The following is a 15,278-nucleotide window of genomic DNA, read 5'->3' as shown; positions in this document are numbered from 1 at the left end:
TCCCTGTGGATATAATTAGTACATTAGGATTTCACAGCTCCTTTTTAGATCAGTGGCTGCATCCTTATGCACAAGCACTTTCTGGGTGTATTTCATAAGGGTATATTTGGCAGTGCTGTAAAAGCCAAGCCCCAGAGCATTAAGAAATGATGAGTCTTTGATTCCTTAATAGCCTCTAACTTTCCATCTCTCCTCATCCCATCTGGGAGTGCTGTGGCACAGTGGGAAGCTGTGGGAGATGGTTGGGATGGGTCCAGCTCCCTCCAGGCTGCCCTGGGAGCTCTGAGAGGCTGCTCAGCTCATCTCTGGCTGCTGCCCCTGCACCAGCAGGGTGAGAGTTGGCACTGGGAGCTGCTCCTGTTTGCTGGGCTGGGCTGGGCAGAGCCAACAGGAAGAATTCACGGTGGAAAAATGCAGAGGAAACATTTTAAAGCTTTACTTCAGAAGGCTTTTGCTTGTAAAGCCAGTTTTCCAAGTCACTATGAGCCTGAGAGCAGCCAGAGTGAAGCACAAACACTTACAAAGCTGATTCAAGGTAATTCATCTCTCCCCAGAACGATCCCACCTTTAAAGCTGAGCATTTCAGAGCTGTCCAGGAAGCCCAGCAAGTGCTGCAAACCCCAGGGAGGAACATGGTGGGACTCTGGGGAGTGGCCCTGGGCAGGGCCAGGAGTTGGACTTGAGGATCATTAAAAAATATCCTGATAACTCAAGATATTCTGTGATTCTGTGACTGCCCTACTCTGTCCCCAGTCATGTCCCACAGTGAACTGAACAGGACTTTAAATGTATCATCCCATGGAAAAGAACAGGCAAACAGGAGCAAAGCAAAAAACCCAACCTGAGACATGGTTTTCCTCATTTAAAGGTGATTTTTCACAAAATCATGGAGTTGTTTGGGTTGGAAGGGACCTTAAAGCTCATCCAGTCCCACCCCCTGCCATGGGCAGGGACAGCTCCCATCAGCCCAGGCTGCTCCAAGCCCTGTCCAACCTGGCCTTGGACACTTCCAGGGAAGTGTCTGCCTTGAGATGAGGAAGACACACAACTACTGAAACTAGAGCAGAATCCACCTAACCCAAAAGTGCTGAGCTCTGCAGCAAAGCAGCCAGATAAGCACAGGGTGTTCATCACCTCTATTTTATGAATTTCATTATAAAATAATTCTACACATTCTGATAAAGAACATTCAGAAATCTATGCCTATAATTTCTCATAATTGATAAGGGGCACAAGTGACAGCTGATAAATTGACTTCTCCAGCAGTTTGTCTCATGTCTTCTCTCCTTTTATCAAACAAAAAGTTCTCTGTCCTTCATGAGATACTTCCATGGCTTGCAGTTACCCTTCAACTAAAGGACTGATCAAATGACCTCAGAACGTGTTTTAACTTTTCCAGACTAAAACAATGCACCACCCTGCATTTTACATTGGTAACAGCTCAGTCAGCTATAAAATATCAAAAGAAAAGTTGCTATTCACAGAGTCCATTTCAAAACACCACAAAGCAGATACCAGAAAATGGATATACATTCTTTTGGTATTTTATTTCCTTTCCATCACTACTGATTACCCAAGGCAATGGTCTCTCCAAACAGAGGCTGTTCCCCATTTATTTCTCCCATTCCCATTCCAATGCAATGTGGAACTGCTGCCCTGGGCAGGGACAGCTCCCACCAGCCCAGGCTGCTCCAAGCCCTGCCCAGCCTGGCCTGGGACACTCCAAATGAAGAAAGCACCATCCTGATTCCACAGGCACCAGCACAGCCACTGAGATGCAGCAACCACTTCCCATTAAAAAGCCTGACTGATCCTCAAGAGTCCTAGAAATCTCTCTCTGATAATGTTTACAGGATTTTAAAATGAAGTGTACCCAAGCATTTAATGAGATTATTATTATTCAAAATCCACAACAATGGCTATCACTTTGGAAATGATTTCTCCCCACTAATCAAATGTCTCTGATCTTTTTTTACAATAGATTCATGAGTGATTCATATAAAAATAATAAAAACTAAATTAGTCATGGGCTCTTAAATCACTTTCTTTGGCATTTTTAATAATTCATTTCCAGAGACAAGCTGAGAACTTATGCTTCATTAATATTATTTGTTCTTGGTTTTACACATGCTATCACTTCAGTCATTTACATGTTGAAATATTCAGCCTTAAGCAAATGCCAAAGAACTATTGCAAGCACAGCCTGATGGGGCATTCATTTATCTTTTCTTGTTTTTCTGCTCAAGGAATTTAACACAACATAAGACTTTGCTGGTGAGACCAAAAAAAAAAAAGTTTTTTAGCTTGAACATATGGAAATGAACTGTCTTGATAGTTGTGTAATTATAATATAGATAAAAATGGGTGAGTTTTATATCCTGAGAAACTGAGACAACATGACAAGGAAAATCAACGGTAGGGACATGTCTCTAAAAATGCAAGTGGATACAATTTCTGTGATCGTCCTTATGGCAAAATGTGAGACTGTATATTCTCAAAATACTGTCAGGGGTGATTTTCCACTTAACCTCCACTTTAGAGCCTGCAAAGACCTTAAGAAACTGTAAGAAATTTGGTAAACTTTCATTGGAAAGCAAAACAATTTGACTTTAAAGAGGCAATTTTGTGTGATTTGCTCCCACATTGGAGCATCTGGGCTGGGCCAGGGTTGGATCAGTGACAGCCCAAATTCCATGAGAAGGGTCTCAAGGGGGTTATTCACACATGGATTGTATTATTTTTATTATTACAGAATCATAGAATTGATTGGGTTGGAAAAGACCTCTGAGATCATCAAGTCCAACCCTTGATCCAACCCCACTGTGATCACCAGCCCAGGGCACAGAGTGCCCTGGGCTGGTGATCACAGTGGGGTTGGATCAAGACATGGATTCTCACTCAGTGCCACATCCATAGAATCACAAAATGGACTGGGTTGGAAAAGCCCTCTGAGATCATCAAGTCCAACCCTTGGTCCAACTCCAGTCCCTTTACCAGATCATGGCACTCAGTGCCACGGCCAAGCTCAGCTGAAAAACCTCCAGGGATGGGGAATCCACCCCCTCTCTGGGCAGCCCATTCCAATCCCTGAGCACTCTCTCTGCAAAGAATTTTTTTCTGCTCTCCAACTTCAGTTTCCCCTGGCAGAGCTTGAGCCCATCGTGCCCCCTTGTCCTATTGCTGAGTGCCTGGGAGAAGAGACCAACCCCCACCTGGCCAGAACTTCCCTTCAGGCAGTTCCAGACAGTGCTGAGGTCACCTCTGAGCCTCCTCTTCTCCAGGCTGAACACCCCCAGCTCCCTCAGCCTCTCCCCACAGCACTTGTGCTCCAGATATGTATGTATTGGATTGTATTCTTTGTATTATTTAACAGTGGGTTTGCATTAAAACCACCTCAAGTTAAAATGTACAGATAAAATCGGACTGAGGGATGAAAGACACCAAAGAGCTTCTGCTCCTGCCACCTGCACTTGGCAATCCCCCAAATTCTTATATACCTGTACACAGTATTTGTTTTCTTAGGGTAATCCTCTCCCCTCTGCTGTTTGTGTTGCTTTCATCAGGTCTGAAGGAATAAATGATGTTTATAAATTTTATCAATTTACGTATTTCTCTCTGGAGAAAATGTCAGACCCTGTGAAACAATGCCCTGTAAATACAATAGAAATACCTTTGACTCCACGAGGAGTTTATTACATTTTCCAATTGAGGAATGCTTCCATAATCACATCTTTGGGCAAACACATTGCCTGTTCCTCTGAGGCAAAAGTGTATTATTTTGAAAGACGACACATTTGAACCATTTCACCATCTGTAATCAGAAATCAATTTATAGCTATGACAATCTCATCACTTTCAGCTACATTGTAGTTATTTTCTGCATGAGGAAAGTTGATGTGACTTTTTAAAGCAGAACTGCACAGGGACCTCTAATGGGTAAATAATATGGAGGGGTAATTTATAGAGAAATAATATTTTTATGCTAAAAGCAATCTTAAATGTTTGCCAGAGAAATTGCTTAATTACATGTGCCATTAGGATGGCCCCTCTGCAATAGCTGTGTGACAACTCATTAACAGAGCCCCTTGCAGCCAGGACAAGACAAATCATTACTCATTGCTTAGGAAAGTTTCTGATTAAGAGAGCAATGAAAAAAATAATAATATTTTGTTGCCAATCAAGATATCCCATAAAAATGATTTAACTAATGCACTCAAACAATCAGGCTTTATACTCATCTTCAATCTTCCAGTTCTGCACAAATTTAGGATTATCCAGGGGTTTCTTGGGCTGTCTTTGCCACTTCCAGTATTAATTTGGAACACCCTCATCCCTCTCAGGTCACATTTGTCATGAATCCAGAAAGAATAAAGCCATCAAGTGCCTCTCCTGTGCTGTTCTCACACCTGGCTGGAAGGATTCTGCTTTTTCCAGACTTGAGCTTCTCCTTTCATCAGATTTCTCGAATTAGCATTTAGAAGAGAAAGAGCTTAATTGAAATATAATACCAGGATTTTTCCAAGTGTGTGACTATCCCGTAGGTCTGTGTGTGATTACCATTGTGCCAAGAGCAGAGAGGATTTTCTTGAAGTTAAAAAGGTACAATTAATCTCCTGTTGCACTTCCAATTAGCCAAATTGCCAACCTTATTGTGAAAAGCAGAAATGCAATCGAGTTTCTGCTTGAGGGGTGCTAAAGGAAAACTGGAGTAATTTAATTAACTGCCTTCAAGTGCATTAAGAGACACACACTGCCTTGACTTCCCTGCTGCCAATGCCTTTGAATAGGTTATTGTTTAAGGTGAGTTTCTGCACCCAGGAAATGCTGAAGCTCTGGAGTGTCTGCTGCCAGCCCTGCCCTGAAGCTGCTGCACTATTTTCATGTTGCATTTTCCCATTTCATCCTCTGTGCCACAGACAAGCAGCAACCCCAAGCACAAGGGTTCCTGTGCTCCAGAGGAACGTGGCTCAGCTTTCACAGCTACAGGACTTCAAGAACTTGGATTAAAGCTGGACAAGCTCGAGAAGTGGCCCAGGGGAACCTCGTGAGGTTTCTGAATTTTCTTTCAGAATGTGCAGAATTATTTTATATTGAAATTCATAAAATAAAGGTGATGAACACCCTGTGCTTATCTGGCTGCTTTGCTGCAGAGCTCAGCACTTTTGGGTTAGGTGGATTCTGCTGTAGTTTGAGCACTTGTGTGTCTTCTTCTTCTCAAGGCAGACACTTCCCTGGAAGTGTTCAAGGGCAGGCTGGACAGGGCTTGGAGCAGCCTGGGCTGGTGGGAGGTGTCCCTGTCCATGGCAGGGGGTGGCACTGGATGAGCTTTAAGGTCCTTTCCAACCCAAACCATTCTATGACTCTGTGATAAATAAAAAGACTGGATTTACCAGCTGAAGGACCATCCCTGCTACCAACAGGTCCTTCAGCCATGCAGGTGCCCATCCTTGGCAGCCAGAGAGGGGACAGGCCTGAGCTCAGGCATCCCACACAATGCCCATGGGGCAAGAGGGAAAATAAAAAAGGGCAATCCCCAAATTGTGCCACCTCAAGCAACCAGACCAGAACACAGATGGCAGTGATATATACAGAATATACACAGCTTTCATCAGACTACAAGAAGCTGATGAGCAGTAGTAGCAGGTGTTGTATGACAAGGTGACAGAGGTCATAAACTGACACGAGAAACATTAAAGCTGAAGCATAAATCCTGTTTTTTCCCCTTGTAGGAATCTCAGAGTGCTCCTTTGATACAGTTTCTCAGTGATGTTCCAGTTCAAACAGATCAAAAAGGGATTTTTTTTCCTGCTCCATTACACTCCATGGAGGTGTTGAATCATTCAGGAACCACTGAGCTGATGTGCAAGGACATAACTCTGCCTCCCAACACAGAACAACCAGTGAGAAAGAGAATCCCTTATCAGCAAACCAGAAACCCACTTGGACTGGCACAAAATGATGGGAGGAACTGGCATTTCAGCCTGCAAATGTACTCAGCATTCTATTCAAAATAGTAGGAGTTGTGAATGAACCCTCGGAGCCAAGTGCTGTCTGTCCCTCAAGGATGTGTTTCTACTCCAGTTCTTCCATTTGGTGTCCAGTTCACACATGAGCTTTCATCCTTTAAGATTAATGTCACCATAACCAAAAATTCATTAATGTAAGATAAATACCTGGAATTTTCAGTATTTTTAGCTAACAAATTCTAAGAGCACTCCTGAGCCTGCAGAGGCTCTGCTGCATTTCAATGTCCTGCTCAAAGCAGTGACAAGAAATGCATTTTAAAAGGATAATATTTGCTTTGATCAAAAGAAAAAGATGTTTCAATGGTTTCAGTTACTGAGTTTGTGCACACAGTAATCACCTACACAGTGCACATGATTTTCCTGCTAAGGAAAAGTCAACAAATAAAATACTGGGATCCTGTGTGTATTTCTGTCCCATGTGCTGGAATTTTCAGGTTTTAATGAATAAACCAAAGATTTTTCCCATTTCAGCAATCTGGGATGCACAACAATTTAGGGACCTACAGTCCTGACTGGAACAACTCAGAACTGAGTGGTTATCAAATTAACAAGAGCTGAGCAAAAATATAAATCAGCTCTTGCTGTAGTGTAATTAAAATAAAACCTGATTTACCGTGTACTTGAATGCAAAGAGAAATGAAATACAGACCACATTTTTTGTACACTACTTTCCACTCTCTCCGTAATTAAATGTTATTAAATAAATGAGTAAGTTTATACCATCACTCAGGTATTGTCTTTACTACCAGCTATGACTCACAGATCAGACCAGCACCGTGAATGAAGAGATCCATCTTCCCTCCTGCGAGGGCACTGCCACACCCTGCTGAACAATCCCATTTTTAAGCTGCTCATCAGAAGCAGCAGCCAAGGAGTGAGAGAGAAGAACTGGCTGAAAGGCAAGTGAAAGAGGAGGAACAGAGATAAAAATGCATTATTTGACTTGGAGAGAGCAGAGATTCATGGCCAGCCATAAATGTATTTCATGCTCCTGCTGAACCTGTTTCTTTGCACTGGGAAAGGCACCTCTGAGGAGCTGAGGGTGTGCAGAGCTGCTCTGCCCTGAGTGCCAGGGCTGGGCACCAGGTTGCACCAATGCAATGAGCAACCAGTACAGTGCTGGGTTCCTGCAGCACTGAGCTTTAATTCCATGTCACATATCCAAGTACTGCTCTCCACTGCACGTGAGTCCCTTTGCTTTTATTGATGTGACTAAAACCTGAATAGGCAGTGAAATGACACCCTGACACCTGATCCTGTCAGATCTGGGAAGCTCAGCAGGGGCAGCCCTGGTTGGTACTTGGATGGGACACTTCCTGGCAATACCATACCGGGGGCTGCAGGTTCTAGTCCCGAGGACTTCCCTGTCACCATCCAAGCCTGAGGACTGCACTGTCACTATCCAAGCCTGAGGACTTCACTGTCACCATCCAAGCCTGAGGACTGCACTGTCACTATCCAAGCCTGAGGACTGCACTGTCACCATCCAAAGCCTGAGGACTGCACTGCCACTGTCCAAGCCTGAGGACTGCACTGTCACCCTCCAAGCCTGAGGACTGCACTGTCACCCTCCAAGCCTGAGGACTGCACCGTCACCATCCAAGCTCACTAGTACTTGGATGGGACACTTCCTGGCAATACCATACTGGGGGCTGCAGGTTCTAGTCCCAAGGACTGCACTGTCACCATCCAAGCCTAAGGACTTCACTGACACTGTCCAAGCCTGAGGACTTCACTGTCACCATCCAAGCTCGCTAGTACTTGGATGGGACACTTCCTGGCAATACCATACTGGGGGCTGCAGGTTCTACTCCCGAGGACTTCCCTGTCACTGTCCAACCTTGCTCAGCTGTGGCAGATGAACCTTAGGAGTTAAAGGGTGGTGCCAGTTACCCAAAAAATCCACTGCACAGGCTGGTAGGACACACCTATGTGGGCAGAGCCCTTCCCAAATCTTCCTTCAGGAAGCCCAGCCATACAAAACCTGAGTATCACACAAGCTTCCACAACAACAAGATCCAACCCATGGCTGTGACCCCCCACGTGAGGTGACACTCAGGGCCCTGCCCAGCTGGGGACACTTACGTTGATGTCCTCCAGGTCGAGGGCGTTGAGGACGACGCCGTTGCGCTTCCAGAGGATGGGCGGGCGCAGGGCACCGCGGATGGCACAGCTCAGCACGGCGCTGAGCCCCACGGGCACGGTGCTGACGGTGACACGCTGCTCCTCCGCCAGGCTCAGCCGCACCACCTCTGCGAAGGCAAAGCCACAGAGAGTCACACACCACACAGAGAACCCAGCCTGCTTCTCCCCACCCGCTGCCTGCCTTCTTTCTCCTTCCAGGAGCAACCCTGAAGGATTTGGGTGAGGGGGTGGGGTATCAATGCTATGAAAACCTCCCATAAACCATAAAGCCAAGCAAGGGACAAATGGAATCTGCCACTATGACTCCATCCCTTTGCTGAAGGGTCGGGCTAAGGTTGGTTTGTGGTGGCAGAGGAGGCAGAGACAGACTCAGGCAGCAGTTTGATCAGAAGGCTTGCACTGAAGACAAACTATTTTTAGTTACAGCTTTACTTTTATCTACTTTCTTCCACAGCATCATTCAGCTTCCCCAAGCACAGCTGGACACATACTATAGGCCAAAAGATCTCCTGCATTCTGCAGGTGGTTCCTTCCCCCTTAAGGGTGCACTCCAAACTGCTTTCCTTCAAGGACACACTCTGAACTGCTCCCTATCAATCTCTTCATCAATTACCTCAGACATCAGGGGGTCTGCAGACCTGCTTTAACCCCCACACTGAAGCATCTTAGTGGCACAAGGGCCCTGGGATGGTCCCCTGGCCAGCCTGGCTGCAACAGTTTATACAAAGCTGTCAGCAACAGGAGGACAAGCTCTCTGGCCTGAGATCAGCTGGGTTTGCTTCTCTAGATCATTCCTGCCAAGGTCCTTTGAAAGGGCACAAAAATGAGTCATGTTTGTTCCCTGAAGAAGAATTCACCGAAATAGAGATAAATCCAGTTTTTAAATTGTCCTAATACTGGAAGTCACCAAGCATGGAATCTTCTTCACCAAAACCAGCCACGTAATGGCATCTGAGATACAGATGTCCTAAAAACCAAAGCTTTCCTATATTTTATTTGAATTTAAAACCCCTCAGTTTTATTTTGACTTGCATGTCCCACACAAAAGAAACTCCTGAGACAGACCCTACTGAAATCCACACCACCTCTTTGAGACCACACCTCCATCATTACACCCCACACAAGATCATGTCACTTCTTGGGAAGATCTCAATGCCATGTGCACCTTCTTCCAGCCCTCTGAAGAAGCCCTGACTTTCAGTGAATCTGAACACTCATTTTTATCATGTCAGTTCCCAGATTAAGATGTGATTTTGCCTTAAAAGTTGACAGCTTCGTTGGGAAAATCTTGCATTGCTTGATGGGCCTTGCACAATGGAAATGCATGGAATAAAAATGGAAACAAAAAAGGGATCCACGTTTGCAAGCACCACCTTCCATCTCCTCACAGACTGTCTAATGGAAAAATTGCTTTAACATCTCCTGAGGAGCAAATCTCTGAAATCTGTTCACTAAAATACTCAGCTCATTGCAGCAGCCTTGGCAGCCTGGACAGCCTCAGTGCTCTGGGCTGGCCACTGATGGAGAGGAATCAGTGCCAAAGCTGCTCGTGCAGACACACCCCAACAGCTCTGCCCCCCTTCTCCTCTGCTTCTCCCACCTAAGAGAGGGGCTGAAGTGCCACGAAGTGTGTTCACCACTGTGGATCTGAGATCCACAGAGCTGCAGAGATCCACCCAGACACATCCCAGTCTGCCTGCAGTGAGCATTTATCCTACTGAAAATTCCCAGTGCTGTTGTAGGAAGAGTACAAGCTGTTTTAAATAAAAGGTAGCTATAGTTTTGATGGGAAAAATAGCAATTTTTGACCAACTTGGTGCTAGTATTTGTGTTATATTGGCTCCCAGAGGCATTACAGGAGAAGAGAGACTGACACAGTCCAACCTGCAAGTTTCTATGCTTTAAACCTTAAAAATCAAAAGGGGAGATGCATTGAGATTGGGAAGGAGAACATTACCCACCCAAGGTCACTGGGCTGGGATTTGTGGCCAAGTCAGGAAGAGAAAACACCTCATTAATGTTTGGGTTGGAAGGGGCCATAAAGATCCCCTCATTCCACCCCCTGCCATGGGCAAGGACACCTTCCACTGTCCCAGGGTGCTCCCAGCCCTGTCCAACCTGCCCTTGGACACTTCCAGAGATGGTATGTCCATCCCACCACCACCATCCTGCACACAGGGGCTGATAATATAGTTATTTTCTGCATAATAAGTCCTTTTAATGAATAAAATATTTGGAGTGCACTTGACAGGATAAAGAACTGATAATTACGATAATTTGTAGCACGGAGTAGGGCTAATGAGGACATCTTTTCTGGAGGAAATGAAATAGAGGGCCATTCGTTTACAAGAGAATTGTTTTTTCATCTCACTGCTGCTTTCCTTAATTCCCTCTGCTCTTTTTCATGCTGCCTTGAGCTCCCTGGCTCGTGCTGGGCTCCCAGAAGCTCCCTCTTCAGCCACATTTTCCAGTGCTTTGTTGCAGCAGAAGGTAGAGCTCCCTGCCCATCCTCCAAAGGGCTGCTAAAGAGGCTTTGGCTTTTCCTTTTAGAAGCACAGTAATGAAAAATACATTAACTTTTAATTAAGAAGACACCTTGCACAGCTGCCCTTCTTGGATGAACCCTAGGAGGCCAGGAGATGACTTTTTTATGTTAAAGCATGTAATTAGCAGAGAGCACTTTACCAATACAAACACTCCTTTGTAGAGGGTTTCTATGGAGTATATTTGAGAGCATCTTATTACCAGTACATTGAGGGACTCTTATTAACATCTAAAAGCCTTTCTACTACAGAATTATTTTGTGTGGTTTCAGTTATTGCTTTGTTGTTACCAATAGAAAAGATCTCCTTATTGAAGCAGGTGTACTGGGGAGGAAACAGGATTCTCAAGGATTGGGGGAGGCTGAGCTTTCTAAAAATCTTTAAAAAACCTCAGTCTTGTACCTAAGTTATAGAGCTCAGACACACTGGTTTATGTGTACAAATTATTCAAGTCACCCTATTGATTTTGTGTAGAGCTTCTAGATGAAGTATGGGACATGGTTCATTTTAATTTTAAAAACCTTCAGGAGATAAGAGGATTTTACCCTGTGTGTAAAACTGAACATAACAAATGGACAATAATCAAAGGGTGCTCACAAGCAGAACACAAGTCAGAATGGAATTTGGTCCTAAAATTAAGCAATTTCATGTTCATTTGGAAATTCTGCAGGATGGATGATGCATGGAAAGCAGCTCTCTGATTGCACAGGTTCAACCAGGATCAGTCCCCACTGACCACAGTGATCAAGTCATGTCAGAGCTGGTACTCCCCTCTGGGCTTTTAGCTGAAGTAACTCCTCAGCTTATTCCAGCTGGAAATAAAAACCTTCCTGTCTCCTGCCATCAGAGAGCGATGCCTTCATCAGAGAAGGGGCTGCTGTCATTTTTCACTCACCTTTTATTGGTTCCAGACAGGGGTAAAGCCTTTGTAAGGACCCCTTTAAGAAGGAATTGGTGTCAGCACATCTCTGTGTATCACAGGACTGGGAGGAGGCTTTAACCAGGCAGAGGAGAGACACCAAATGTGGCCCAAAATCCAGGTCAATGAAAGGTGGCCAGAACATAACAAACTCTTTGGTGATGGCAGCAGCTCAGTGCCTGAGCACTGTGTGGTCCAGCAACCAGGGCAGTGCCACCTTCCAGCCCGTGTGCCCCGTTCAGTGGGGTGAGGGATCCCTCCCTGATGTTCTGACATTCAATTCCTTGCAATGCCACGTCCCAAAGTGAAAATGTGAATTTTACTAATTCCTTTCCTTGTAAAAAGATGTGGAGATGCTGCTGAACACATCCCTGTGTCCCTCCTGCCCCCCAGTGCCACCTGAGGTGCCGAGCTGGAGTCGCTGCTCCTCCACAGGCTCTGCATACCAATCAGCAGGTAATGCTTGTTGCGCTGCCTTATCGTGGAAATCCTTCTCTCTGCTCTCATCTGCAGCACACCAAAGGCAATCGGAATTTCCCAATGAAGACATGGATAACTGAGGTCATTCCAGGGAGTGACCTGAAGCCAAGATCCACGGGGGAAAGCTCAGGGATGCGGCGCTGCGTGGAGAGAATTTCCAGAGCGGTGTCAGGCGCCCGCCTTGGCTTGTGCTGCACTCCCTGCAGACACAGATTCACACCTTCCAAAGTGCTTCATATCACTAATTAGATCTCTTCCCTTACATCTAAAGAAAATACATTTTTAATGCGTTGTTGCCACCTTTAGTCATTGTTACAGCTGTTCATGGATATCCTGCCTCGCTAATACAGAATATCCCACAGTCACAGAATGGTGGGGGTTGGAAGGGACCTTAAAGTTCATCTCATTCCACCCCCCTGCCCTGGGCAGGGACACCTCCCACCAGCCCACATTGCTCAGAGCCCCATCCAATGTGGCCTTGGACACTCCCAGGGATGGGGCAGCCACAGGTTTTCTGGGCACCTGTGCCAGGGCCTGCCCACCCTCACAGGGCTGAATTCCCTCCTACCACCCAATAATCCACTCTGGCTCTATTGCTCAGGTCCTGCCCACCCTCACAGGGCTGAATTCCTTCCTACCACCCAATAATCCACTCTGGCTCTATTGCTCAGGTCCTGCCCACCCTCACAGGGCTGAATTCCCTCCTACCACCCAATAATCCACTCTGGCTCTATTGCTCAGGTCCTGCCCACCCTCACAGGGCTGAATTCCCTCCTACCACCCAATAATCCACTCTGGCTCTATTGCTCAGGTCCTGCCCACCCTCACAGGGCTGAATTCCCTCCTACCACCCAATAATCCACTCTGGCTCTATTGCTCAGGTCCTGCCCACCCTCACAGGGCTGAATTCCTTCCTACCACCCAATAATCCACTCTGGCTCTATTGCTCAGGTCCTGCCCACCCTCACAGGGCTGAATTCCCTCCTACCACCCAATAATCCACTCTGGCTCTATTGCTCAGGTCCTGCCCACCCTCACAGGGCTGAATTCCTTCCTACCACCCAATAATCCACTCTGGCTCTATTGCTCAGGTCCTGCCCACCCTCACAGGGCTGAATTCCCTCCTACCACCCAATAATCCACTCTGGCTCTATTGCTCAGGTCCTGCCCACCCTCACAGGGCTGAATTCCCTCCTACCACCCAATAATCCACTCTGGCTCTATTGCTCAGGTCCTGCTTATGAGACAAGGCAATGCTTTTTTCATCCTGTAACTCGTTCTCAGTGGGGAGACAAGGAACTAAAACTCAGCCCCCTTTGATGTAACAGGAGAGTGACTTTCAAAGCAAGTCTCCAGCACTGGTTCTTGCCCCCAAATTGATGCTCCTGAGCAGAGAGACCTGTTGTTTGTGAACTCAACCGTGGGTAACACAGCCCGAAACACATCGTGTTTCTCCAGCAATGCTTCAAGTCAGGGTTGATTTAATGGCATGGAAACTTTAGTGTCTACTTAATTCCCCAAGTCCTGCAGCTGTTTATGCATTAGTAAAATCTGTTTATTGCCTTGTGGCCATGAAGGTCAGTGCTGATTTTAACATTTGTTTCCAAAGATAAAAGGGCTCTCTCGCTGAACACACTCTCAGGTGAGGAGAGAACTGGATCAAGAAAATAAAAACAATTAATGGATCATAGTTAAAAACACAATATACCCTTTATAATTATTTTTCCCCAATAAATTTGATGGCATTGCATGGAGTTGGGAGAAATTTTAGTCCCTCTTAAAGCTGAGCCAACTGCAGCTAATTGGTTTTAAACTGACCGTGTTAAACGTGAGATGTCTGGCTAAAAATGCAACTGGGGATGAAGCTTGGCCAGACAGAGGGACTCTGGTGCTGCTGTTGGGGAGACACTGGGGTGAGGTGTCACCTGCTTAGTCACAGCTGCCAGAGGTTAAAAGCAATGAAAAGCAAGTCACAGTGGGTCTGCATCTGCAAAGCACTGTATAATATGCTTATAAATTACTCAGATTAGCATTTGATTTAGTTTCTACCTTATCCTATAGGCCAAATAAATGAATTAATAACAGCCTCAGAACACAAATCCCCCTGGTATGTCCTGGCAAACCTGTCCCACTGGCTGTTTTCAGGCCCATCTCCAGCAGAAGCATTGCCATCCCATCACAGTCTGCTGGTTAAGGTCCAAAGGTTCTCACCCAGACAATTCCTGTGCTCTCCCTGCCCAGAGCCAGGAAAAGGCTCATCCATCACTCAGAACTCTGAACCCAACTCTGAATGACAGGAGAGCCAGTCACGCTCCTAAAATTGTTTATGTTATTAATTAGCAACATCACAGCTGTTAATGAACATGATTAAAGTTCTTCACAACTAATGAACCCAGAGAATTCCTGCAGCTCCCACAGCAGTTCAGTGCAGGGGACTGGGAAGAGGTTTCTGGTTTTATAACCTGTGAAAAAGCCCACCCAGAGCTGGCTCTGTCTCTGGCCACCCCCGGTGTGACCCAAGGCTGCCATGAGGCACCTCAGGAACTCTGTGTCCCTCAAAAGGAGGTACTTCTAAGGATTGTAAGCTTAATTAATGGGAACAATAAAATGATTCCTAAAGCCAAGTGGAAATGTTCGTATCTCAGCTTTATTTTGTAACTGCAATAATTCAGGTTCTTAATGTAATTTATAAATCCTCAGGACCTCATGTGTGCTACTTCAGAGAGAATTTTATTGTAAATTCTTCACTAAATTAGTTTAATGCTGTTTTCTAAGTCATAAAAAGGCATAATTATATTTCTAGCAGAATTTAGAACCTCAAGCCCTCTTCTGTCATTACTCCTCATGGCCACAGGTTATGACTCCCCGAGGCAGGTCCCAACCTCACACTGGAGCTCAGACCTGGGGTGTTGTGGAATTCATAACCAATGTGTGCAAGTCACCCTCAACAATCAGCTCTGCTGTGGAACTGCAAGACAAGACCCTGCCCCTCACCCTGTCAGGCTGAACAGCTCTTTAAATCCATGTCACCATGACCTACAGCAAACGGAAGAGAAAAGCAGACACTGAAATAATGAAATATTATGTCACTTTTTGCTTTTCTTCAGCAGCAGTGCCCATAATGTGCCATCAGTGATATATCATAGAGTGGTTTGGGTTGGAATA

The 15,278-nt window shown here is 45.6% G+C and overlaps 1 protein-coding gene across 4 annotated transcripts in view; it reads right to left on the bottom strand.

The window, feature by feature from the left end:
- The window catches only part of FSTL4 (follistatin like 4), a 231,406-nt gene that overhangs the window by 35,567 nt on the left and 180,561 nt on the right, over positions 1-15,278 (bottom strand). For all 4 annotated transcript variants that reach the window (XM_071570400.1, XM_071570404.1, XM_071570403.1 and 1 more), the window contains one exon: positions 8,112-8,278. In XM_071570400.1, the coding sequence (XP_071426501.1) occupies positions 8,112-8,278 (167 nt within the window). The remainder of the gene's footprint in view (positions 1-8,111; positions 8,279-15,278) is intronic.

The sequence above is a fragment of the Pithys albifrons genome, chromosome 15, assembly GCF_047495875.1.
Source record: "Pithys albifrons albifrons isolate INPA30051 chromosome 15, PitAlb_v1, whole genome shotgun sequence".
Taxonomy (NCBI): Eukaryota; Metazoa; Chordata; class Aves; order Passeriformes; family Thamnophilidae; genus Pithys; species Pithys albifrons.
The sequence above is the reverse complement of the archived record's forward strand: the minus strand, read 5'-3'. Positions and strand labels throughout refer to the sequence as shown.